The sequence below is a fragment of the Podarcis cretensis genome, assembly GCF_951804945.1.
Source record: "Podarcis cretensis genome assembly, chromosome: 4".
Lineage (NCBI taxonomy): Eukaryota > Metazoa > Chordata > Lepidosauria > Squamata > Lacertidae > Podarcis > Podarcis cretensis.
The window spans coordinates 60,744,638-60,770,636 of record NC_137173.1 but is presented as its reverse complement, the minus strand read 5'-3'; the positions used below and the strand labels follow the sequence as shown (position 1 = coordinate 60,770,636).

At 41.8% G+C, this 25,999-nt stretch overlaps 1 protein-coding gene and 1 long non-coding RNA gene across 3 annotated transcripts in view; one reads left to right on the top strand and one right to left on the bottom strand.

Annotated features, from left to right (window-relative positions):
• The window catches only part of LANCL3 (LanC like family member 3), a 29,147-nt gene extending 6,934 nt beyond the window's left edge, over positions 1-22,213 (top strand). The window contains exons 2-5 of one of the 2 annotated variants that reach the window (XM_079974526.1): positions 11,695-11,818; positions 12,924-13,133; positions 14,426-14,633; positions 18,177-22,213. In XM_079974526.1, coding sequence (XP_079830652.1) covers positions 11,695-11,818; positions 12,924-13,133; positions 14,426-14,633; positions 18,177-18,336 — 702 coding nt within the window. In that variant the 3' untranslated portion in view covers positions 18,337-22,213. The remainder of the gene's footprint in view (positions 1-11,694; positions 11,819-12,923; positions 13,134-14,425; positions 14,634-18,176) is intronic. The other variant, XM_079974527.1, reaches the window with a different exon arrangement.
• Positions 13,018-25,356, bottom strand: LOC307215345. Its single transcript, XR_013838469.1, has 3 exons — positions 25,117-25,356; positions 15,435-15,541; positions 13,018-13,140 (listed from the first exon to the last, which is right to left on the bottom strand). It is a non-coding gene; the product is annotated as an uncharacterized lncRNA (long non-coding RNA).
• Between the last annotated feature and the right edge of the window lie 643 nt (positions 25,357-25,999).

Sequence of the window (25,999 nt, the reverse complement as noted above, 5' to 3'; positions counted from 1 at the left end):
ATATTGCAGAGTTTAAAATACTGTATTAACATTTGAAAGTTTCATAATGGCATGCAAGGCACAAAGCCCAGTCTCTGCACACCTATTTGCAGCTACCTTTCCATAAAGCACCTTTAGGTTCTACTTTGCCACTTGTTAGTTTCAGCCCCAGAATGAAAGACTGACAGTCCTCGAAGGAGGTAACCTCAGCAGCCTTGCTCTGCATCACAAGAGAACAGCACGAAGAGAGGAGTACAGATTTCCATGCTGATTCTATTCTGCATACAGAGAGCACTTCAAACCTAGCACTCCCTCTGAGCCATATGGCTGCTACAGAAGCACCATTATACAATGTCACTTTATCACAGAAGTGCTGATATAGTGCTGCTGTCAGGATTTTTTTTTCCCAGGATAGAAGATTAAGTACCAGAGCTCATAAAGTGTCAGGAGCACAATTTATTTTCTTTAAGAATGTGCAAGTGTGGCATGCAGATTCTAAAATTATAATACCCCCTAAAGAACTAAGCCGCTTCAAAACTTGTATACGTAGTACTGCTTGGTAGTATTACTGTTGTACTAAAATATTATGCCTTTTGAGACAGAGGGCAAACATTTAAATTAATTAAATATTACATGTACCTGTACAACCCTCCTTGTTAGAAGCTTGAATACCTATTGGAAGATTGATCCACCTGCATGGTTGCCAAGTTGAGGCCCTGCAAGGACTAGGGATGCATTGATCAACCTATTTCTGCCCCACACCAATGTTGTGTGTATACATATATATAACTTATAAACACAAACACACACACACACACACACACTGGTACACTACTAGTACATGCAGAAAATGAAACCAATGTCCAGCATTTTGTGCGCTGATTAGACAGAAGACTGAAATATTAGAAATCCATTCAATCCCTCATGCTTCTTCTACCCCAGGCCAAAATTATTCTGAATAGCTTTTATTCTGCATTCATGGATACTGATGTGCACCCATGCTTGTGCTTCCTGACTCTTGTGTACTAGGGACTGTGGAGGCCTGCATAATTCCCCTTGAGAATACAAGCCACAAGCTACAATTACTTAATGCAAATCTACTGTGCTTGTGAAAGATGAAAAGTTTTTTTTAAAAAAAATAAAAATCAGGCAAATGTCTTCAGTAGCTTGGAGGTATATTTAAAATTCAGCCATAATTAAACTCCATTCATTGTTTCTAGTCATCCAAATGCTTGCTGACATTCAGTTAATCTTATGCACACTGTATTCTGCCTGAGCAAAATATAATCTTACATTAACTTAGTGAATTCAGGGATGCTAATCTGTCGAAGAATTACAATTCTAATTTCATATACAAAAATATTCTGAGCTAAGGAATACAAAAAAATTTGGAGCCTGCACACACAATATGGCAAGCTGCTTTCATTCCCTTGAACATGTACTGTATAGTCTTACAACGTATATTCTGACAACAAATTGGACTACATAACATCAGCCATACTATGAAGAGTTCATCTAGCTGTACATTCTCCAGTGTGATCTATGCCATCACCTGTCAACAGTATCCTTCTGCTGTTTATGTAAGCCAAATAGGTCACTCTCTACACAAAACAGTAAACTGAAACAAATTAGACATTTAAAACAGCAGTATTCAGAAAGCAGTGGGAAACCATTTCACTCACTGCTGAGCTTAAAAGTCACCCTGCTTCAATGAAACAGCATCAAAAAAGGGCCCCAGAATGAAGATGCAAAGTTATAATTCATAATATTAAACCATATCTAATTTCTGGCTGTGCTGATGATCCACCAGTATGTTGCTGCTTTGAAAAATGAGTCCCACATTGTTTGACTCTTGCATTTGTTTGAGCTCTGTCTTGGAAGGGGACAAGTTGGAAAAGGTAATTTTATATACAAAATGGAATGCACAGCCAGAGGAAAACCCGTATCTCCCTCTGCACAGAACAACCCTCTCAGCACATATCTCCAGGAGGAAACAGGAGAGTAGCTCATGATGAGGCCTTTATAGTTTCCTGGTAGTAGAGTTGCAGGAAATCCTCATGACATCCCTACCCTATAACTATTCACCTGAGAAAAGGGTAGAGTAGATTTCCATACTTACATATGCAGGAAGTTGTTGAAGATCAGCCAGTGCCAGATCAACAAATTTTCCCACATAGGACAGAAGTCTGTACTGTTGTCCCTCTCTCCCTGATTGTGAACGCCACACAACAAATTTTATGAAATAAATTCCATTTCTCGATTCACACATACTAATTGTATCTGAAAGAATGGCTTATCCTAATCTTATCAACAGAGTACCATTGTTGGCATCAAGAGACAATGGAGTGCGCCTCCAGGGGCGAAGTCAAACTGCTGCGTTAGCAGCACTGAAATGACCTCCCCAGGGTGCAAGCCTGGGCAGTGTGTATTTAGAGCCTAGGGCTTGCCGATCAGAAGGTCAGCGGTTCAAATCCCCACAACAGGGTGAGCTCCCGTTGCTTGGCCCCTGCTCCTGCCAACCTAGCAGTTCGAAAGCATGTCAAAGTGCAAGTAGATAAATACAATATTTTTCGCACCATAGGGCACACCGGACCATAGGGCGCACCCAGTTTTTAGGGCGGGAAATCAAGAAAAAAAATATTCCCCCCCCCAGCCCCAAAGAGCAGCGTACAGGCTGTGCACAACCTCTCCCTGCCGGAGGGGTTGCGCGCGGCTATGGCACGAGTCTGACCAAACTGCAGGAGGCAGTGGAGGACAGGAGTGCCTGGCGTTCTCTGGTCCATGGGGTCACGAAGAGTCGGACACGACTAAACGACTAAACAACAACAACAACAATGGCACAGGCCAAGGCAGCGAGCAGGATGGATCCCGGGAGAGGCTGCGTGGGGCTAAAGAATCCATAGCCCCGTGCAGCCTCTCCTTGCCGGAGGGGTTCCGCACAGCTATGGAGCAAGCCAAGTCAGGTGGCGGGATGGATCCCGCTCGCTGTTTTGGCTTCCCCTTTGGCCCCGTGCAGCCTCGCCTTTCCGGAGGGGTTGTGCGCAGCTATGGAGCAAGCCAAGGCAGGGGGCAGGATGGATCCCGCTCGCTGTTTTGGCTTCCCCTTTAGTCCCGGGAGACGCTGCGCAGGGCTTTCCTGGCTTTTCTGGGAGGTGGGGGGATTCCCTCACCTTTCGCAAAACCGGCAGACGCCGCACACACTTTAAAAGGGCTGCACGGCTTCTTCTGGCTTTTCTGGGAGGTGGGAGAAACAACTGATGCGGCCAGTCAGTCCCTTCTCCCTCCTGGGGAAAAGCCCGCATAGCGCATGGAGCTTGTGTGCGGCTCTTGGGGGCTTTTCCTGACTGCCTCCCCCCTGCATTCGCTCCATAGGACGCACACACATTTTCCCTTGCTTTTTAGGAGAGAAAAAGTGCGTCCTATGGTGCGAAAAATACGGTAGGTACCATTCCAGCGGGAAGGTAAACGGCGTTTCCGTTCGCTGCTCTGGTTCGCCAGAAGCGGCTTAGTCATGCTGGCCACATGACCTGGACGCCAGCTCCCTCGGCTAATAAAGCGAGATGAGCGCCACAACCCCAGAGTCATTCGCAACTGGACCTAATGGTCAGGGGTCCCTTTACCTTTACCTGCCCAGATGACAAGATACTCCCACCACCACCCCGGCCTCACTGATGTGGCCCAATGGAAAGTAAAGCAATATGTTTGGCACCAGCTTGGCTACAAGAATTGCGGAAGGAGGCGTACACTCCTTCCAGGAATTCTTCTTTCTTTCTTTCTTTTAGCTGTTTCAGATAAAACAACAAGGAAGAGACTTCTGGCAATTCCAAAAAGTTAAAGCGGCATAAGCTTTCATGGGCCAAATTCCAGTTCCCCAGATGAATGAAGTATAACCATAAACTGGCAGGATTATATACACACGTGGGTGGTGGAGAGGACCAAGACTAGATGGAAATGAATTATTATTATTATTATTATTATTATTATTATTATTATTTTATATCCCGCCCATCCAGCTGGGTTTCCCCAGCTACTCTGGGTGGCTTGCAACATATAAAACACAACAAACCATCAAACATTAAAAAACCCAAGATAAACTATACAAGCAACAAACAAACCAATAAATCAACAAAAACCAATAACAACAACAATAATAAATAGCTTACAGTTATATCCAAATGGAAGTAACCGCCAACCCCAATTTAACATTTAACCAACACCAGCCTGACAAAAAATGAAACAGAGGAACCAAAATTAGAACTATTTAAAACATTTTAGGCAGTTGCCCCAACCCAGGGAGCAGGTCTTTCTTCCAGCACTCAGACAGTAGCAAAAGAACAGTGATAATTGACACAAACAATTGACAAGTCAATTTCTAGTAAGGTTGCCATGCTGCTTGCTTGCAGCAAGATCTACAAAGTCTGGTAGTACTTCAAATAATGACCATGGCTCTGTGGTATAAAATAATTATATGAATTGTTTCACTGTGTCCTTTTAAGGCTCCTGTAACCAGAAGACCCTAAAATTATAATAATAGCAATTTCCCATAAACTCAAGAAGTGACATTTCAGATATGCCTTTCTTCCCCTTTCTTCCCTGCATGTTGATTTTCTATTTGAGCCTGGACTTCCTAAAGATTTTTCTGTTTAATATTTTGGCAGCTATTCAGCTGAAAAGCCCAGAATTGCATTCCTCTGCCTTTTCTACTCAATCTGGAGCAGCATTCGCCTTCTGGTTCTTCTTTTGGTTCTGCTCTATCTTGTCTACTATATTGCTTACTATGCTCATTCTTTTTGCCACATGCTGCCTGCATCTGTCCTTCTGGCCCTTCTCTTCTGGCTTTGTTTGTCCAGTCTCCCAGGCATCACCAGGCATCTGCTGTCTCCTCAGAGTGCCTCCTTTTCATTTGCAATCTATTTTCACATTCTGTTTTCCTGAGCTGCTCCAATATGTTGTGCTGGCACAGGGGAGCAGACCTGCAAATTGAAATTCAGCAGACTATTTTTGTAAGCGTCCCTTTGCAGACACAATGACGTGCATGCTAAAGAAGGGAGCTAAACAGCCAGCCAGTTGGTCGCTGGAGTTTTCTTCTTTTGAGTAACTCTTGTGCCATCTTCTGCAAAGTGAAATTGGGGAGAGTGGGGCTTCTGGCACTTATTCCAGAATTGCCTTCCTGTGTGATTACATTCCACATACCTCATTTCCAGAAGGCTGTAGCTCAGTGGCAGTGCATGTGCTTTGCATACAGAAGGTCCAAGGTTCAATCACTGGTATCTCCAGGTGTAGGGATGATGGGAGAGTCTCTTTTCTGAAATCCTGGAGATCTACTGCTAGTACAGTGCTGAGCTAGATGGACCAATGATCTGATTCAGTATAAGGTAGCTACATTGGATGAGGATTATTTCCATTGATTTGTTAGTTGTATATACAGCAGATAACAGTGCACACTAGTGCTAGTTCATGGGTAGCCAGCATGTTGCCTTCCAGATGTTGGATTGCAGCTGCCATCATCCCTTGCCATTGGAACTGCCTGGAACTGATGGGAATTGGAGTGCAACAACATCTGGAGGTCTCTACATTGACTACCCTTGCTGTAGTTACTTCTCAGAATAACTACTTGCACTCTGAATCCAAATACAATAGTTGCTACTTAAGTCCTGTTGATTATTTTCAAGCAATAACTCTTGGATCAGGAGTTTTTTATCTCCTAATGCCATGTTATTTCTCTACATCTTTTTTGCGCCTGAGGGTGACTTTGTGTGTTACATCATGGGTTCTCACAAAATGGTGGCACAGGGTGGAGCCAGTCACAAAATGGTGGTGGACTTGGTGCTGGGCTTGTTATAGTCAGCTTTTACCTAATATTTGAAAGGCATTCCTGTGAACACACCCTTGGCAATTGCGACTCAACTGAAGAGGCACCTGTGTGATCATGTTTCAGACACAAAATATCTCTTAAAGATTAGAGAAAATATGTAATAGACTCATATTGAGGGAAAAGGGAGTCTCCTTTACACTGTAATGTGTGAAAAGAATCTATCTGCCCTTCCTAGAACAATTTTAGTGCTTAGCATTTAGCATTTGAATGCAGGTGGGATGAAAGCATCACCATTAAGTATTTGATTATTAGAAAATCTTTAACCATGTAATAAGCTGCTCCCATCAAAAAACAGTGCCTTAGCAAACCCACCTTGCATACTAAGGACATACTGTTTTGATTTCTATTGGTGCTCTTGCTTGTCTTTGTCTTGAAGAAATATTTTTTCTTTCTACCTACTGGGAATATTTTTATACTGACTGAATCACATTTTCTGACAAAACAGTCTTTTCCTCCCCCAAGGAATGCTTATTTTATATGCAGTGACAGCTGAGAAGGAGGCACAGGAAGGCAAGACTAACATAGCTTTAACCTTGCCTGTATCCAAGGCTCAAATGCTAAATGTTTAATGAGGAGAATTTACCTTCCTGCTCTTTTGCTACTGCAGATTGAATGGGGAGAATGTGCTTCTTACTTCCGTTGTTCCTCCAATTCATTTTTGCTTTCTCTCTCTCTCTCTCTCTCTCTCTCTTCTTGGAACAGAGTAATATCAAGCCTTATGTGATGTCTGCATTCAGAATGTGACTTCAGTTGTGCTTGGATTCATGTGCTTGGTTCCAGGCAATGGCAACAGCTGTCTCTTTATGCCACAGGAGTTTCTCTAGCTGTCCTTTTGTAGTTGCCTATGGTGTGTGTGTGTGTGTGTGTGTGTGTGTGTGTGTGTGTGTGTCAGAGAGACAGTATGTGTTATATAAGAAATGAAAATGGATCTGGCATGGAGGCTACTGGGTCAAAATCATAACCACTCGTTTATGGGGGAGGGCATAGAATACTGTAAAGTTAAAGTGTCTTGAGACTTCACAACCTTCATTTGATCTTCCTCTCTTTCACAGATCAGCATTCTTCTGTAGCCTAAGCTAATGTTTCCATTCATTGGGTTGTTAATGCAGCACAAATTGCAAATCAGCAGGCAAAATAAAAGTGGCTCTTTGCCAATGTGGAGTTCTCTTCTCTTGTGCTTGCTTGTTAGCACCAGTGGAATATTAGGAATGCTGAGAGTATATGAAAATGAGCCACTAAAGAAAAACAGACAAGGTGTTTTTTTGGAGTGAGCATTTCTTGTGGCTTGCTTTATTTAATCATAGCTCTTCTAGATATACATTTTAATTAGCTGACTCTTCCACCAGTCCAATACACTTTTAGAGGTCACCTGACGCGGGTGGTGCTGTGGGTTAAACCACAGAGCCTAGGACTTGCCGATCAGAAGGTCGGTGGTTCGAATCCCCGTGATGGGGTGAGCTCCCGTTGCTTGGTCCCTGCTCCTGCCAAGCTAGCAGTTCAAAAGCACGCCGAAGTGCATGTAGATAAATAGGTACCACTCCGGCAGGAAGGTAAACAGCGTTTCTGTGCACTGCTCTGGTTCACCAGAAGTGGCTTAGTCATGCTGGCCACATGACCTGGAAGCTGTATGCTGGCTCCCTCGGCCAATAAAGCGAGATGAGCGCCGCAACCCAAGAGTCGGCCACGACTGGACCTAATGGTCAGGGGTCCCTTTAATTCTGTTCTGTTTTACTGTGAGTTGTGAAAAAGGATGAGAGAGCCATCATCGCCTGCTGTGTGTTTTCTCTTTTAGCTATGAGCATTCTTCTGTAGTATGAGTTGATGCTTCCATTTTAGGGGCTGTTTATGAGGCATAAATTACAAATAATTGAGCAAAATAAAAGTGGTAAACAGATTTTTTTCAGGGTTCCAAAATAATTTTGAACAGAGACAACAGCGGAGAGACCAGAAATGAGTGCATACAACAAGAGCGACAAGACCTCAACACTCTTAGAAACTCAAAGTCTATCTCCAGCCACTACTCTGTAACAGTGTGCCATCTCTCTCCCTCTTTCTCTCTTTTCCCACTTGGCAAAATAACACCCATAAATGGATAGATGAGTTGCTATTTGATACCAAGAGTTGCAGATAGCTGTTCCAGTTTATTTTTTAAAAATATATTGTTGTGACAGTTTACAGAGCAGGACATGGTGACTTTGTCCCACAGTCCTGCAAGTCATACCATTGCTACAGTATAAGAAAGATTATTTTGGGTGACCGTAGTGCTTTAATGATAGTGTGTTTCTGGGGTAACCTGCTTCTCCATATAAAGAGGCTACACATAGATACAACAGATGTGGGGGATTTTCCGTGCATGACATTGTAACGATGGCGTAGTGCAATATATTTTTTGATCTTAGGTTAGATTAATAGCCGTTGTGATTTATCTTCATCATCTTAAGGTGTGAGGAATGATTGTCTTTAGATTAACATATTATGATTTGTTGGCATCAGGTACAAATTAAAATGAAACCATTGCTGCCTAACTTGTGATGAGTGTAGGCTTTTGATTGTCTTTCCCTAATTTATATATTTATGGTTTGGTGGGAAGACTGGGTGAACACTTTTACTGTATTAAATGCAGCAGTACAGTTTGCACTGGAAATGGGACAGCCCCCAAACGTTGGGGCCAAATTGTAAGTAGTGTCCAGTAACCCAATTCTTATACCTGGTATTTCTATAGCTGCATTGGTTGTGAAATAGTTATAGTAATAGTATATCGGCCTCACTTCTTATTTTGTTTTGTTTTTTTGCAAAAGTATTCTATTGTGTCTTTTGCCCTTTTTGGCATCTCCCCACCAAACCCTCAAATAGATCTTTAAGAATGGGAGTTGGAGAATCATTTTGTGTGTTTTGATGCAGAGGATGAATGTGCTAAAGAAAAAGAAAAAGTAGTCCTGAATCATGAAAAGTAGCTAGCTTGCTTGTTAAATCCCTGCTCCTTGAGATCACTGGCAAAATTCAGAAACAAAAAACATACAAAGCATCACCTTCCATGACAAAGACTTGGAGTAAATCACTGTTCCTATAGGCTCCATCAGGAAAAAAGAAACTGACCTGATGGCATTCAAGACCCGTTTTTGATGTGCTGCATTGCAGCATAGCTTTAGAAGCCTATTCTACTGGGCCAAAACCCTCTGAATGCTGAGGTTAAGTTAGCCTGTTGAATACAAACTGTTCTTCATTTCATAGCATTCTTTGTGTATACCACAGCTGCTGCAAAAGCTCCCTCTGCTGTTCGTTCTCCACAGTTGTGAGATATAAAATGAATGCCTTTTGTTGATGTCCTTACGAACAAGTATCATAAGGAATAAACCAAATCTACATAGCTGACTAATAAATTCAGCTTGTTAATTCTTCATCCTACAGATTATAAGCTCTTGTGGGTTGTTGTTTTGTGTGTGTGTGTGTGCATTTTTCTTTTCTTTTATGGCAGTATATATGAAACTCCAAAATTCAGAGTTGGGGAATACCTTTGTTAGGACCAACCCAAATATGTACCACAAAATTGTGGCAAGCTTTCAAGTTCTCCAAAACCCTTCAGAGCTCTTTAGGTGAATATTTACTTCATACAGTGGTACCTCGGGTTACATACACTTCAGGTTACAGACTCCACTAACCCAGAAATATTACCTCGGGTTAAGAACTTTGCTTCAGGATGAGAACAGAAATCGCACAGCGGCAGCAGGAGGCCCCATTAGCTAAAGTGGTGCTTCAGGTTAAGAACATTTTCAGGTTAAGAACAGATCTCCAGAATGAATTAAGTTCTTAACCTGAGGTACCACTGTATATGCAAAAGTAAAGGAGTGAAGGTAGGAACACTATTCAGGTGTTGCTCCAATTACTTTGGTGGAAGGGAGCAGGTTTCGTCTTCCTGAATGCAGCCTGTTTCTTATGCTCCATTGAACTTTAATAAGAAGAATCAAGCCCACTCTTACGTGTATAGCCATGCCTTGGGTGACATTTCTTGGTCATGCTGGAGTGTGACAGTGAGAATGAAAGCAGTAAATGTCTTTTAATATAACATAAATAAATCAGTATCCTGCCCTATAATGATGTAGTGCAATAACCCAAAGTTATGAGTGTTCTAACTATTTAGGGGAAAGCATCAGACATGGGATATTGCTTGACAGCCCACTCAGCTGTGATGAAGGACACTGAAGGTTGATTCCACCTGGGTTTCCATGTTATATAAAAGTATTTTGTAACATTTGGGGCTTTATATTGCTGTTTATATAATCATGTGAGGGATTTTTTTATAGGCTTGGGCCAATGAAGCATGAGTGGGACTCCATCCATGCAACAGGCTTTCCTGCTGCGCAATATTGCATGCCCTGAAAAGCTTCTCTTGAGGGAGAGCCTGTGGATTGCTGTGGAATGGGAGGTTGCGGGCAGCTGCAGCAGGAGAGGAATCAGCAGAAATCATTGGTAGGCAATTGCGTGAGCAGAAATGCCTTCCCCTCACACAAGAGACCTTTTCTCTGCTGTAAATTCCCCCTCTAAATTCTTCCTAAATGATATGAAGCCTACCGATGAAGAAAAATAGATTGAATAGGTACTGAGGAAATGGTTTAATTAACTGTTACGGTAAAATCTGGGTGCGAGGCTGCTCTGCCACCCAGCTCGTCAGACTAAGTCCGCGGGTCCCTGCGGAGGAAAATGAGCTCAGCCGGAGACAGGAGCAAGCTGCAGAAGATCCAAGTTTATTGCGCAACAGGTTCAAGGCAAGATTGAACAGCGAGAAAGGGGTGACATGAACTTTTGAAACTTCCCTCCATGTCCCAGAATACAGTGCAAAATACATCCCAGTTACATCATGAATACATTAAGAAGAGGTTGGGTTACACAGGATTAACATATGGAGGAGGGAGGGGGGAATATGCAGAGCTGGAGATATGCGCAGAAAAGCACATCCTGAGTACCGGTGATGAGAAGACAATGGTCCATGTATGCATAGTTTGCCGCCTGGCATTGCCCGGAGGAAAGGCTTGGCAGAGTGATTTGACAGGATTAGGGTCTTGACACCTTGCTTGAGGGATTATGGAGGTGTCAGGGGAGGTGTCATGGAGTCCTAGAGAAATTGAGCAAATTGGCACATTGATTTTCTATGAATTTTATAGATTTTAGTCCCTTTTGACATTGACAATTGGAAATAAATGGATATATTGTAGCGAAGAAGGTGAAGAAGACATGCCCCCCCTTCCGTATCATTAACTGAAGTGCATATCGTTAGGAGTCTAATTAAGAATATGCAAAGGAGATTATTCACTCATTTTGTACGCATGTTCTCCATCATTGTATAAAACCCATTTCAAACAAAGAAACTGGTGGCTCCTTCAAATGTACCTTTTGTGTATTTCATTTCATCCTTCTGGATGAAACATGGAACTCCCATGATGCATCCTGTTGCCACAAAACATCTCTACCCTGTTTGCAGTGATCTATCTCTAGCAGCACGCAAAATCCACCAATCTTGTTTACCATTTTCCCAGCATTGTTCGAAGTGATAAGGAACACCTGTAGGCAGTGTTTACTGGGAAGTAAGGAGCAGCGGCAAGGTGCTGGAGAGCAGAGTTCTCTTTGAATGTTGTACAGCTTTCCCTTCACCCCCTAAGACAGGCTGCCACCCTCACACATGGGACTGATGGAAGCTGGAGTTCAGCAACATCTAGAAGGCCATAGTTTCATCAATCTTCTTTAAGGATTTGGGGGATCTTTCACCTTTCAAAGGATACCTCAGGATGAAATGTTAGAAATTACATTTCACGCCTACCACGTCTGATGGGTTTTTCTCCCTTTAGGTGTTGACTCCACCGCAAATCAAGTCAATTTGTCAAGCAATGTTAGAGTCTGGGAAACAGTATGCTCTGAGGAAGAGAAAACCAGTTCCACTCATGTACTCTTACTATGGAACAGAATACCTTGGTGAGTAGAGACCTTAAAATTAAAGCTTCTAGGTGTATTCCTGCTGATTTTCTAGCAAATTTCCATTGTATTTTAATGGTGCAGGATCTAAGAGTAAGCCTGAGTAAGTCCCATTGACCTAAACAGGGCTTGATTCAGAGGAGACATGCATAGAATTCCACTATGAGATATCAAATCTGTGCACCCAAGAAATATAATATACAGACTATCTATCTATCTATCATCTATCTATCTATCTATCTATCTATCTATCTATCTATCTATCATCTATCTACCCAGTGCTTTTTCCCTTAAAAATGTTTAAGGGTACTCTCATTTTCCTACTCATATTGAAATACTGCCCCTCAATGAGGCCAAACTTAGATTCACAAAATGTTTAGGAGTATGCGTACCCCTGCATCCCCCCAGAAAAAAGTACTGTATGGACCAAATGCACATCCTTTGTTTTCGCTGTCAAGTGTTCAGATGGATCATCAGTAAGAATTATTTTATACTAGGGACTCAAAACAACAAACCTGGCTATGACGTGGTCTACATGAGCAATAGGTGAGGATGAGGCTCGAAAATAGTCAGATCTAGAAACATTCAACTGGGGGGGGGGGTTGTCCTGAAAGACATACTAGGAAATATTGTATAAAAATTGATATATATGCAAGCAGAAATCTTGTCTTTAGTGGTGAGCCAGAACAGGGTAAATTCTGTTAGGCAAAGCTTTTCACCCTTACAAAAAAAGGGCACTGTATCAGCAGTCTTGCGGGGACAGGGGTGAAAATGTTGAGCTCTTTTTTAAAATAACAAAAGCCACTTTGAAGGTTACTCGCTGCACGATACTCTGAAGGATCCTCCTCATCTCTGTTGGCAAGCCCTTTGCCAGGAGCTGATCCGTGTCCCTTCCATTCTCTTGTTTAAATCATTTGTCAAATGAGGGAGAGGGTTCACGCTGTGCAGTGTCTGACACAAAATGTACCTTTTCTTTTGCAAGAGGTGGCTTGCCTTTGAGTGGAGCTTGAGCCACCCAACAACAGGTTTCCTCCAAGATGCAAAACCCTGCAAAAATTCAGTGCACCGCTACCTACTCTATTGTAACTGTTTCTGTTCTTCACAGGAGCTGCTCACGGCCTTTCATCCATCCTACAGATGCTGCTTTCCTACTATGAATATATTCCGCCTGCTGATCAGGAACTAGTATGGCAGAGTGTTGACTTTCTTATGGATCAAGAGCAGAATTGCAACTGGCCTCCAGAACTAGGAGAGATGATTGAACGGGAGAATGAGCTTGTGCACTGGTGTCATGGCGCTCCAGGTTCTTCTCAATGTAGATGCTGTGAAGTAGATGCCAAAAAGTAGTCATTAAAACACAATTTCACCCAGTGCTGTTTTGCTGAGAAACAGGCCAAATTCTATCCATTCGTAACATTTGATGTGAGGCTGCCACATTTTTAACGTTACGCTCTTACTTAAATATTTTGTATTACTGAAGTGACTAGAAGATCAGACAATGGAGGGAGCTCTCAAAACACATGGAGATTCCTTTGCTACTGCAGCCATTAGAAATCTGAATGCATTGCAGCGTAACTTGTTCATGTGACTATGACAGTTTACTTGCATTACCAGAATCCGGAGCATCCGTTGAGGGACTTCTTTCTGGTGGAAATTGATGCAGAGAGCATCATGGTCCTTCTGGGACTAAAACCTACTCATGAAGAATCAAACAGGGTCAATCACATTTGTGATCAGCCCTATTCATTCTTTTACAACATCCCCTCTGTATATAGTAATGCAGCTCAGAATGTAATACCAGCCTGATAAACTGCTTAATTGTGCACTGCTGCATGTCTAGTGGATTTGCAGCAATGTAAGCAACACATACATTCTTTAAATCCCACCTTCTGCAAAGTGTCTCCCCCCTAAGCCTTTTTTATTTATTTTAAAAGCCCACCAGTGATCTTTGCTATCATCTATGCTACCAGCCCCTCCTTATCATCCCACCTTTTCCTGCCCATAATTTAGATTGCAAACAAGCATCTTGGCAGGTGCCCCCCCCCCTTAATTGCAGTAGGCAATAGGGAAGGTGTGGAGAACATTTCGCCCTGTGGATGTTGCTGAACTGCAACTCCCATCAGCCACAGCAAACATGGCCAATGGCCAAGGATGATGGGCATTGTAGTTCAGCATCACTTGGAGGGCTGCAATAGGGAAGCAGGTTAGTGAAGCAGAGTACTTTAGTGAGGATAGCTGGGGATTTGATTTAATTTTAATTATGTTCTTACATTTATATTCAGCTTTTCTTTTCTCGTGGAATCATGGTTCCCAGGCAGTAACTGGCTAGACCTGCTTGGCTCTTCTCGTGCCTTCAAAATACATCTTATCTGTCTATCCATCCTACTATGAATTATATCATTCGGTCATAAAATAAGATACCTGAGTGGGCAGGGGTGGGCTTTTAAAACTGAAAAACAGTGATTATTCCTGTTACCAGTCAACTAACCTGCACTTCACACCTATAAATATGAAGGAGAGAATACATATGATCTTATGTAGTAATTGTTCCATTATTCATTTCTTCACTGGTACTTACAACATTTCTTTGGATTGCTATTTTCCTAGGCATTGCATACATGTTTGCAAAAGCATACTTAGTTTCTAAGAAGCCCCAATATCTAGACAGTTGTATCCGCTGTGGAGAACTAACTTGGCAGAAGGGACTACTGAAGAAAGGACCTGGAATATGTCATGGAGTGGCTGGCAGTGCTTACGTGTTCCTGCTCCTATACAGGCTAACTGGAAATTCTAAGTACATCTACAGAGCACAAAGGTTTGTTCTTTAACAGAACCTCTTTGAATATTGGTGTAATCCTTGTTCGGCACACTTTTTTGTTGTAGATCATATTGCTTTTTAATGCTCCTTTAAGTTTAAGCTTCTTGGAGGTAACAACGTCCCTGTTGTATTCAGACTGATTTCTCAGCAGTGAAGAGAAGAGACCTAAAATACTGTTATGCCTCCCTAAGGACCAAGTTAGATGTACCATTAAAAGCATTTTTCCATTTAATGGACTTGTGAATTTTTTAAAACATGGAAATAGCTGCTGTAGGGGTCTCCTAGCAGCAGAGGTGGGGAGAGAGTATAAACTCCCCCCCCCGACTGTAATACTATTTTTTTAATAATAAAAAAAACCTGGACAGTGCTATTTTGCATTGGCATCAATAGGAGCTTTTCCTCCCAATGCAAATAGCAACATGGGAGGTAGAAGAACATGTTTTTAATTGGGATCACAGAAGACAATTTGTAGGATCACTTTCTGAGGTAGTGATATTGCTCTCCCCCCTCCCCCCCCCCACATACATGCACGACAGCTATTTCCATTTTTTAAATAATAAAAATTCATGCAAATAAAATGCAATAACACAGTTTTAATGTCATATGTGGCTTGGCCCTAATACTCCAAGCAATGAGGAGCAACTGTTTAGTTTCTTTTGAATGAGAGAGCACTAGGGTGTTATGGCATTTCTGTGATATTTTCGTTATTCAAAAATATAAAAGCAGAGCATACACATGGAAGCAGTAGATCCACTTCACCACACCAGATCCCTCACCCTGCACCACAAAGTACTTCACCTTGGGCCAACTCACAGCTCATTCTCCATCTCAGCCTCTGTCTCTGTGGTCTCTTCAAAACTGCCAATTCACAGCTCTCTCTGTCTCCTCCTCTGAAGGTGAATTGCCTATTCAGGAAACATTCACGGCTATTAAACAACATTAACATTCTTTTGCCAAAGGTGCTGACTCCTATCAGTTGTCACTTTACGCAAAACTAAAGTGATAGACCCAATTGCTGGTGTCATTCAGAATAGCACAATAGCTCCTCCATGAGGCTTTTGTAGCCCTCTGACTCCAACGGGCTAGGAAGCCAGATAAGCCGGAAGAAACAGGACAAAGGATTGTTATCTACAGCTTCCTGTTTCTGGTGCGCTAGGAATGGAGTCTTCCCCAACACCATGGGAGACAGACAGACAGAGATAATCAGAAATGGATGGGGAAATTTCATTATCTGCATTCCTCTTCGAATGGAAGAGGAACCAGGCTCTCACCTGCAGTTTGCCTGGTGGTCTGGCATTTGCTTCCCCATGGAATGTGAGGGCAAGCAAAGGCACTGAGTGCATGGAGCACTCTGGCTGCCGTGACCCCCCCCCCCCCATCCTGTTCCTGGAAGCACAGGTTTTCCTGCTAATTGGATTTTTATTGGAGTACACTACAGACACGTGCCAGAGATGATGAAATTAAAAACAGCGAAAACAACCCAGCTCCAAGGATGTAAAAGGTTTGGACTGAGAGCGGATTTCATTCTGTGAAAGAGGCAGGGGAGCCCACGGTTTGCTTATTTAAAGCTTTTTTCTACATTTATGATATGACAATCCTCCCCAGAATGCAAGTTTTATTAAAAATATCCGCACAAATGAGGATGGAAGAAATTGGAATATAATATGGAATTTAACAAAATTGGAATGTATTCGAGATAATGATAATTGGCCATAAATCAGCGACAGGGAGGAAAGGAGTCTACCAGCTATGGGAATACAGTGGTACCTTGATTTACGCACTTAATCCGTTCCGAAAGTCCGTTCTTAAACCAAAACCATTCTTAAACTGAGGCATGCTTTCCCTCATGAGGCCTCCTGTTGCCAGTGCCCTTCCACTGTTTGGATTCTGTTCTTAGACCAAGGTAAAGTTCTCAAACCAAGACACTATTTCTGGTTTTGCTGAGTTTGTAAACCAAATCGTTCTTAAACCGGGCTGTTCTTAAACCGAGGTACCACTATAGATGTTTTTGGATTAACTATCTGCAGTCTGGATTCAGACCCTTCTTCCTAGGCTGGAAAAATGGTGAAGTCGGCTTGTTTATGGAAGTCGAATCACAGTATGAAGCGATGCAGTGACTTTTAGAAACTGTGAGATAACAGCTTCTCCTGGGGCATGATGGGAACCATCAACAGTTGCAGAAATGAACAATACAACACCATACATGGATGGGGAAACATCATGGCAAAAACTTTCACACACAGGAAAGAAGAAGGATTATAGCTATAGTTCCTCACTTGAAACTTTACAAATTATCTGTTATACCAACATGAATAGAAATCACAAGGTTGAAGCTGCTATATAAGAGATTATTATATCTGAGTGGAATGTGATGGAAATTATCAAAACTTTGGAATGCAGAAGAAATGTAGAAGAATGAACTCATTAACTCTAGCATGCGAGGGGGCCAGTTTAATTAAATTATATAATTTGACACTTGAATAATTGGTATTAATAATTGTATTAACTGGATAAAATTGATATTGTTATAATGAGGCTATTGGAATGACACTGGAAAATTATATATACATATACATAGATAGATAGATGATAGATAGATTGTTATCTACATCTTGGTATTTTAAAGTTTCTGAAGTAGTATTTTGTAGTTTGGCTTTGGAAAGTAGCTATGAGTATTAATAAACATATCAAGACATAGGCTTCTTTTCACCGCAGAAAACCTCGACTTATTTCTTGCTATCTCTACGATCAGCCAAGAGCACCTTCTTAATTTCTGCATCAAATTAAGGCAGGAAGGACACATAAGGATGCTTTTGAAGGTTGCACCACAGCTGTGGAAGCTAGGACAGCTTTTCCTCCCAAAGAGAGTCATCCTTTGAAGGCTTGGTCTTGGATGCATTTCATGATAATTTCAAAAAGACAAAAACCCTAAAAACAAATCACACATTTGCTGGTTCATCGTGGGTGGGGACATGTGTGTGTTACTTTGCTTTTGTATTATAGAGATATGAGTAGTAAAGGTTTTGGTAGAAACTGCAACCTGAGGTTTTTTCCCGTGGGAACCAAGACACCACTATCCTTAATGGAGTTTTGTGATTCCCCCCTCCCGCCCAGATCTATGGAGCTCAAGTTGGGATCCAGAAGGTCACCTAGTCCAACTTCCACATTGCAACACGTGGTCCCCCATTCAATTTGAAACCATACCAAGACATAGCTTAGCTTTGTAAATGTGCTAGCAGTTATATTGCTGCCATACTCTTTCATTGAAGTTAGTGGGTTCTGGTGGGCTGAGGAGTTTGCAACAATGCAGCAGTGCCAGTGTTCGCTCCATGTGTGAGGTCTGGGGTGGTTTAAAAATGGTCTGGATGCAGCCGACCACACAGCCAGGAAATGAATCTGTCCATAACACATAAGAACATATTTGATTAAATCTGGTTCCAAACTGAGGACAATTTTGAATCCGGCTTGAAATAGCAACATGTTGACGTTACTGTACAGAGTAACTCTCTCTTTTTTGTCTTGGTTTCTTCTTTCCCTTAGGTTTGCTGAATTCTTGTTTACTGAAGAATTTAAGGCTGGTTCCCGGGAACTGGAAAGTGTTTACAGTCTGTATGAAGGTTTCTCAGGGACAGTTTGCTTCCTGGTTGACTTGCTACAGCCTAACCAAGCTGAATTCCCCCTCTTCAGTGTCTTTGTGTAAAATGGAACATGTTCCACTGCCGGGACAGGATATAGGCACTGTTTCAGTTCACTATCAAGGAAAGCGATTTTAGAATATGTCCATTTCTGCATTGCCACTAATGAGATAGCCTTAACGTTGCAGGGTGCGGGGTGGGGAGAGCAGGTTTAACACACACACACACACACACACACACATATTCTGGGGCTTGGGAAGGGAAGCATGTGGTTTATAAATAATAGGTAGCAATTTTATTCGAAGGTTAGAAAAGGGTCTGGCATTTTTACAAAACTGAAAAGGAATCAAAAGTCAGATGAATTAAGGGAAGTTAAATGAAGTTCACAAAAACTGACAGCGTTCTGTCTTCCACAAGGTAGATTGGTTAAAGGACAAAATGCAAATTTGGATTTCAGAGAAGTGCAAGTGGGGGAGAAATGTGAACAATGCATTATTTAAAAGCACACGAAAAGTATATTTTTCTGGTACATTGGCACATTCTTTTGGGGAAGACGGGCAATAAGAAAAGTAAAACTGTCAAACATGTTTGACATATTCCAGAAATTCATATTAGGGCAATGTCTTTATTAGGCCAATCAAAATGCCACAAAAGAGCATGCCGGGTTTTGAGCTCCCCAGAATTCTTCATGAGGTTAGGTGGCAACAACCTGGGAGAAAGCCGCCCAGCAAGAGTCTTAAGATGGAGTGTAGGAGATAGCAGACATTCAAATAAAGCCCATTTTACGTACCTTGCAGGAATCAAGCTCCATTGTAGCCTCCTGGCAAGGACTAACTCATAATGGCAAAGTGCCCTTAAGAGATGGGAACTCTGCCATTGTTGGCTGGGGATGAAAGGTGCTAGTCCATCAACACCTGCAGGGCCAGAGGTTCCCCACCTCAATTCTAGGTCACTGTTTCCCAGTGTGGGCAGGTGAAATTGTTGCCTTTGCTTACCTCTTTGGCAACAGGTTTTCTCCCCTCATTCTAATCCTCAGCTATAGTAAAATTGCAAAATCCTGCAACAGAGATGGGTGCTTCTTATTGCACGGGTCCTCATAGGATAAGAAAATAATCTTTGCTGATGAGCTACATTTGGTTTCATAAAATATATTAAACAATATCCCCTTGGGTTGAATCTAAGGCTCCCTGTGGGTGATGTTCTGCTCTCAGGATGCTAAGGGAGCGAAGTAGAACTGGTGCAAATTGTGCCCCGCCCCCACCGCCACCATTGGCGGTATACAAATTAATTAATAATAAAACAACTATATATTGTACAGTTTTTTCAGGAATGGGTAACATCTACCTAAAATTGCAAAAACAGACTGAAACAACGCAAGATCTTGTAGGAATCCAAGCCTACACATTTGTTTAGAAGTCCCTTGTGTTCAGTAGGACTCGCTGTCAAGAAAGTGTGTTTAGGATTTCAGCCCAGGTTAAATTCTTAAATGTACTAGGTTGCTTCTCTGTGTAGTTAAATAGAAGTTTAAGTAATATAATGTGTTTTAATTATGCTTTCTTAAAGAAAATGGGTTATTAGTCTTTGCCATATATTGTGTGCCTATTTGTGATGTATAATTCCTGCATCCTGGTGTGTTAATCATCCCCTAAGGCGCTATGGCCATTTGTGACTCATGAGGAACAATCTTCAGATCATAGTAAAGCCAGCTATTTTAACTAAATGTAGAATTCTTGAGTAAAAGTATGAAATATTGTACAAGCATTTTTTATTAGAGCTGAGCTATTGTTTTAGTACCAAATATGTACATGTTAGTAAATACCTATTGCTTTTCTACAGATTTAAAATTTGCTAGGAATACTGTGGTCCTAGCTTTGCTTATAATGTCCTCCCCTGACACTTTGTTTTTAAGTGTTACAAATATTCTGTGGGGGCTAGGAAGGCAGCTTCTCCCCCTTGATCTCTCTGCATTTTGATGTTTTGCTATGTACGGTAACTTATTTCAGGGAGAAGTGCCACTGTCCGCCTCTTTACATAATATTATTTCAGTACTAGTCTGTGTATGAACTCTTATTCCTCAGCCAAGGCAAACAGCCACCACTATACTATATTATATTCAAATTGTTGACTGGAGGAGAAAATAGAATTTGCAGGGAATGTGTCCAGTCCAGCAGCTTATCTCCTAAGGCAATCCCACGTGGTCAAGTAAAGGAGGCCCAAGTGCACATTAAAAAAATATAGATGATGAAGATGTAAAATCATTTTATGAATTTGTCTTTATTAAAAAGGAAGGCTCTTAGGAGAATTGCATATTATGCTTCCACTTCTTACTTTCTGAAGTCAGCGATACCTTGGATCTTGAACACCTTGTCACCCAAACAAATCGGCTCCCGAATGATCAAAACCTGAAAGTGAGTGTTCCAGTTTTTGAATGTTCTTTTGGAAGCCGAACGTCCAATGGGGCTTCTGCAGCTTCCGACTGGCTGCAGGAGCTTCCTGCAGCCAATCAGAAGCCGCGCTTTGGTTTTCGAACGTTTTGGAAGTCAAACGGACTTGTGGAACAGATTGCATTCGACTTCCAAGGTACAACTGTATTGCCCCAGGTGTATTCAGTAGAGTGTGAGCTTCCCACCTCTGTGACATGAATATAGAATGCATACCATAGTCAGGATCTGTTGGGTATACAGAAAATAAAATTTCAGCAAAGAAATACATAAGTCTAGCAAATATAACAAGTCCACAATATAATGGGAAGCTAAGCCAACAAATACACAATGAGCTACATAAAGTCCTGTCTCAGTCTGATATCGCAGCCCTTGACACTGACTTGCTCTTGCAACAATACAATTGGCTAAGTAGCTACCAGCGCGAAGGTAATTTCAAGGCAAGAAACTTACAGTGCAATCCCGTGCACATTTCCTCAGGAGCAAGTTCCAGTGAGTTCAGTGGGACTTATTCCCAACCCAAGTAAGTATGCATAGGATCACAGCCTTAAAGCGCAATCCTTAAGAGTGTTTTCTCAGAAGTGAATCTCTCAAAGTTTAATGTGTTTAAGATCGCGGCCTTAGAAAATAACCAAAAAAAGTCTTATACTGCTGAGAGAAAAGCATACATACTGCAAAGCCATAAGCCAGCAATACTCAGGGCCCATGAAACAATACAGCATTTTTAGGAATGTGGCTAGGCGTATTCCAACAAAACAGCACAAATCTTGTTTCATCATACAACTATTTATTCCCCATATACTGCACTTAAAGAGTTGAATTGCCTTGAATATCAACTTCAATTATAGCAGGATTTTATCATAATTTGTGTGTACTGATGAATAATTTCTGTTCATACAGACTTTGCTAGTAGTCCCTCGTGCTATCAATTTGTATATATACTTAAGTGCATATTTTCAGTGAACAATATTGTGATAAAAAAATATTCTTGTGTTTACAAACTGTAGATAACATAGCTATGTTATTTGAAGAGAGCTGTTATTATACTTCTGGATGAAGTTTATCAAAGTTATTATTGCTTTTAGGTCTCTGTGCATGCTCCTCACATTTTGGCATGTTTTGAAAATTGTAGTTTTCACATGTTAACCCTGATAGTAATTGGTTATCAGTTAAGTTTAACTAAAGCAATATGGTATAGCAGACCATGATATTTAATATTTATTTTACAAAGCAGAGTGCTGCTTGCTGATCAAAAATATTTATAATGTAGTAAGGTTATATAGTGATAGACCAAAAATATTTTCTATACAATATTTGTATAATATATACAGTGGGGATAATATTCTTAAATCCCTCTGTTACATGTAGAAAGAAACTAATCTCAACCATTACATTCTGTGTTAATCCTTGTTGCCATTTCCCTGATGGAGGGAAAAGAATACAGTGATAGTGGGCTTGAGCCTCTATTTGGGGCTATTTTTGGCAGGAGCTCAGAAATACAGTGGTGCCCCGTAAGACGAACGCCTCGCAAGACAGAAAACCCGCTAGACGAAAGGGTTTTCCGTTTTGGAGGCGCTTCGCAAAACGAATTTCCCTATGGGCTTGCTTCGCAAGACGAAATGTCTTGCGAGTTCCTGCGGGTCCCCCCCCCTTTTCCCCTTTTCCTAAGCCGCCGCTAAGCCGCTTAACAGCTGATCGCTAAAAGCCGCTAAACTGCTAATAGCGCTAATCCGCTAAGCTGTCAATGGGCTTGCTTCGCAAGACGAAAAAACCGCTATACGAAGAGCCTCACGGAACGGATTAATTTCGTCTTGCGAGGCACCACTGTACAAACAAAGACTTCCACAAAATCACTTAGGCCTCATCTGCACTACACATAGTGGTTATAGTGGTAGACTTGTAATCTGGTGAACCGGGTTCACATCCCTGCTCCTCCACATGCAGCTGCTGGGTGACCTTGGGCTAGTCACACTTCTCTGAAGTCTCTCAGCCTCACTCACCTCACAGTGTTTGTTGTGGGGGAGGAAGGGAAAGGAGATTGTTAGCCGCTTTGAGACTCCTTAGGGTAGGATATCAAATCCATCCTCCTCTTCTTCTTCTACAGCAGTATCATACCACTTTAAACCATCACGGTTTTCCCCAAACTACAGTTCCCAGGATTCTTTAGGGGAAAGCCATGACAGTGAAAGTGGTATAATGCTGTTTTAAATATGTAGTGCAGAGGGGGTCTTCAATCCTAAAAGGTGATGTGTCAGGGAACACTTACTTGGAATTAAGCACATCACTGTGAAGATGAAGATGGTTACATTTATACAGCTTCCTATCAATGAATATTCCCTGACTAGAGAAAACCATGCCACATCTAATGCATTGCCTTTGAGGATGATTTTGTCATTTGTTTGTTTTAGAGCGCCCATCATCCAAATAGGATGACAAGGGGTTCATAATACAACAATAAAAGAACAGAATAACCTAAGAATAACCACTGGATACAAAAAAAATTTAGTTACAAAAAAAGTAACTAAAATCAGAGGATTGCAGCTCCCCACATGAGTACTGCAGACCACAGAACCAGCGCACACAGTGACCCTGACCATACCTCAGTATCAACCAAAAGCCTGGGTGAATAAGTAGTGACTTCAGTTAGTGACAAAATAAGGGTGATTGATGCATCTGTAGAGAGAAGGAATTCAATAAACAGACGTCGCAGCATTATCACTATAAATGTTGGCATTGACTGAAGTAGATTCAAGCTCAAAATGTTAGTAAAGACCAGAGGTCTGCTCGCAAATGTCCATTAACAAGTTCATGTGCTGGCAAAGCCACAAGCTGGTGGCAATGCACATGAGGTAGTCTTAAAGTAATGTGTATATCTGAGAACCAGCAAAAAGCAAGAAGAAATGTTTTCATGTTGCTGAAATGTACCCTTTATTAGTTACCTCTGTCCATTTATTTCAGCACATGGTAGTCATTTCATTAGTATTGAAAACCCTCTGCTTTGATACCTGCTCAGTGTCATATATCATCTCTTTACCAAACAAACTTGATTTATTCTTGTAGAATCGCACCTTAAATAAAAGTCCATGCCATGTTTTAAACACTGTGATACTTCAAAGCGTGTCTCTTGTACTCGTTTTGTATTGTACACTGGAGGGATAGTTAAAATAGGGTTGTTGTTTTTTAGCTTTTAAAAGCAGTGATCAGAATATTGGCTTAGCAATGAGAGAAGAACTCCATGTATCCATGCTATTTATATTTAACCTATGTGATATTTTGCCTTAATTCAAATAAAGTATAACTGTATTGTGGCTATTTTGTATTTATTGGAACAATGGGCCATACAGATACAATGCTAAACTGTGGTTTGGGAGAGGGATGGGGGCACCTCTCTCCCTCCAGATGTTGTTGGACTCAAACTCTCATCAGCTCCAGCCAGCAAGGTCAGAGAAGAGGGATGGTGAGATTTGTATAACACCAGCTGCTCCAGGGAATGAATTTTTAAACACTTTGGAAGCCACAGTGACCTGTCTGCAAGCCACTTTGTGGATAAAGTAATCCACCAACAGCGTGAGGCAGGCAGAAATGCTGTCAGCAGGGTGTCATGCAGTGAAATTTTTCGTAGGAGAACAGTTGGGACCAGAGGCACCAGCTTGTGAAGGTGATGTGGGGTGGGGGGGTGATGTCCTATGTGTGAGCATTGCACCAACCTCCCTAAGCTGGGCAGAAGCTTCCCAGGCTTTGGGAAGGAAGCACCAGGCCTTAATGCTTTAATATTCTTAATTTACCAGGAACATTTAAGGGACTAGCCTACCTATTTCCCCCTAGTCCACTGACCATATGCCACTGGTGACAATGGGGCATGCACACCTGTGCAGCTTACAGTTTCATACACTTCAAACAATTCTCAGAGTGGAAGGAAATGGATTTCCAGTGACACTGATGGGTGATGATATCCAGACATCCCTTGTGCAATGGACTCCTGCTTGCACAAATGGGTCTTCTGCTTCTCCCAGAACCTGCTGTACCGCCTAAAATCTCTTCTAGGGGGTTGGGACTCCTCCAGAGCAGATTGAGAGCTTGGGGAGCTTGCAGGGGGAGGTGAAGTAGGAGAGTCCTGCTGTTTCCACTCTGGCACAGTGTTGAATCTCACCCAAGGTAGGTGCTTGTGGAATGTCAACTACATTTCTCTTTTTCTTTACAAAAAATGTTTTTAAAAATCAGCTGTTCTATACCTAAAAAACAAAACCTGTCTTTTGTGCTTTGAGTGTTTGCTTTTCTTTTGTAAGTCTGTATGTGTGGTTGAACTATTTGTTCTGGCGTGGGAGGTGATTATACATAGGGCTCCTGATTGGTGTCGTTTCTTTGTATTAAAAAGTCGAAACTAAACAATTACCTTTGGCTTACCTTTGTACTACAGCTTGAGCTGTCAGGCCACTATAAGAAGGTAATTCCTTGGCACAGAAAGCTCCACCCAAACGCTGGTCATAAAGTTCAAATACAAGCTGTGAGGAAAGTGGTAGTTGTTCAAATATGTAAATAGGACCAGGGAGTGAGAGACCTGTAATGCAGAACAAGGAAACAGTGGAGTCATGTCCACTAAAAGCACCTTGTTGGAATGTTTAGTAAACAATTCCAAACCTTAGCATTTATTAGGGATTAAGTCCTATTGAACTCAGAGGGACTTACCTTTGTGCTCTGTAATAGACCGCATATTTAAGATATGTACACAGGAGCCTTGTGGAGTCAGACCAATGAACCATTTAGTTCAGCCCCCTGTTCTCAAGAGTGGCCTACTTTTATCTTGCCTTGCCTCAAATTGGCACAGTGTGCATGGACCTCACCCCACCTATTTTATCCCCACGGCAACCATATGGGGCCAAGTCTGAGAGACTATCCAGTTTGCCTCATGCCTGGGCAGATACCTGAACCTGAATCCTCTCCTGGTAAGTGGTGTTGCCAGCTTCTTTTCTGGCGAGGCTCATCTAGTGTTTAAAAAATACACCAGGTGGAGTCTCTTATCTCTGGGAAAATACAGGCAATGGCCACCCATTGAATTTCTGCCTGTCAGGCATAAGTTAAAAGCATATTTAATATGTCTCTTATTGGGTGGGAGGATGGCGATCCTAGTAGCAAACATACCAGCCAACTCCCAAGGGGCCAAATCCCCAATAAAATATTTCAGGGAGCTGCCACCAGCAAGGTCGATGGGCATTGCCATTTGAATGCTGAGCATGTCTGGTGACTTGTGATTGATTATGTGTGGCAGGGCTTACCTCCCCCCTCCCCC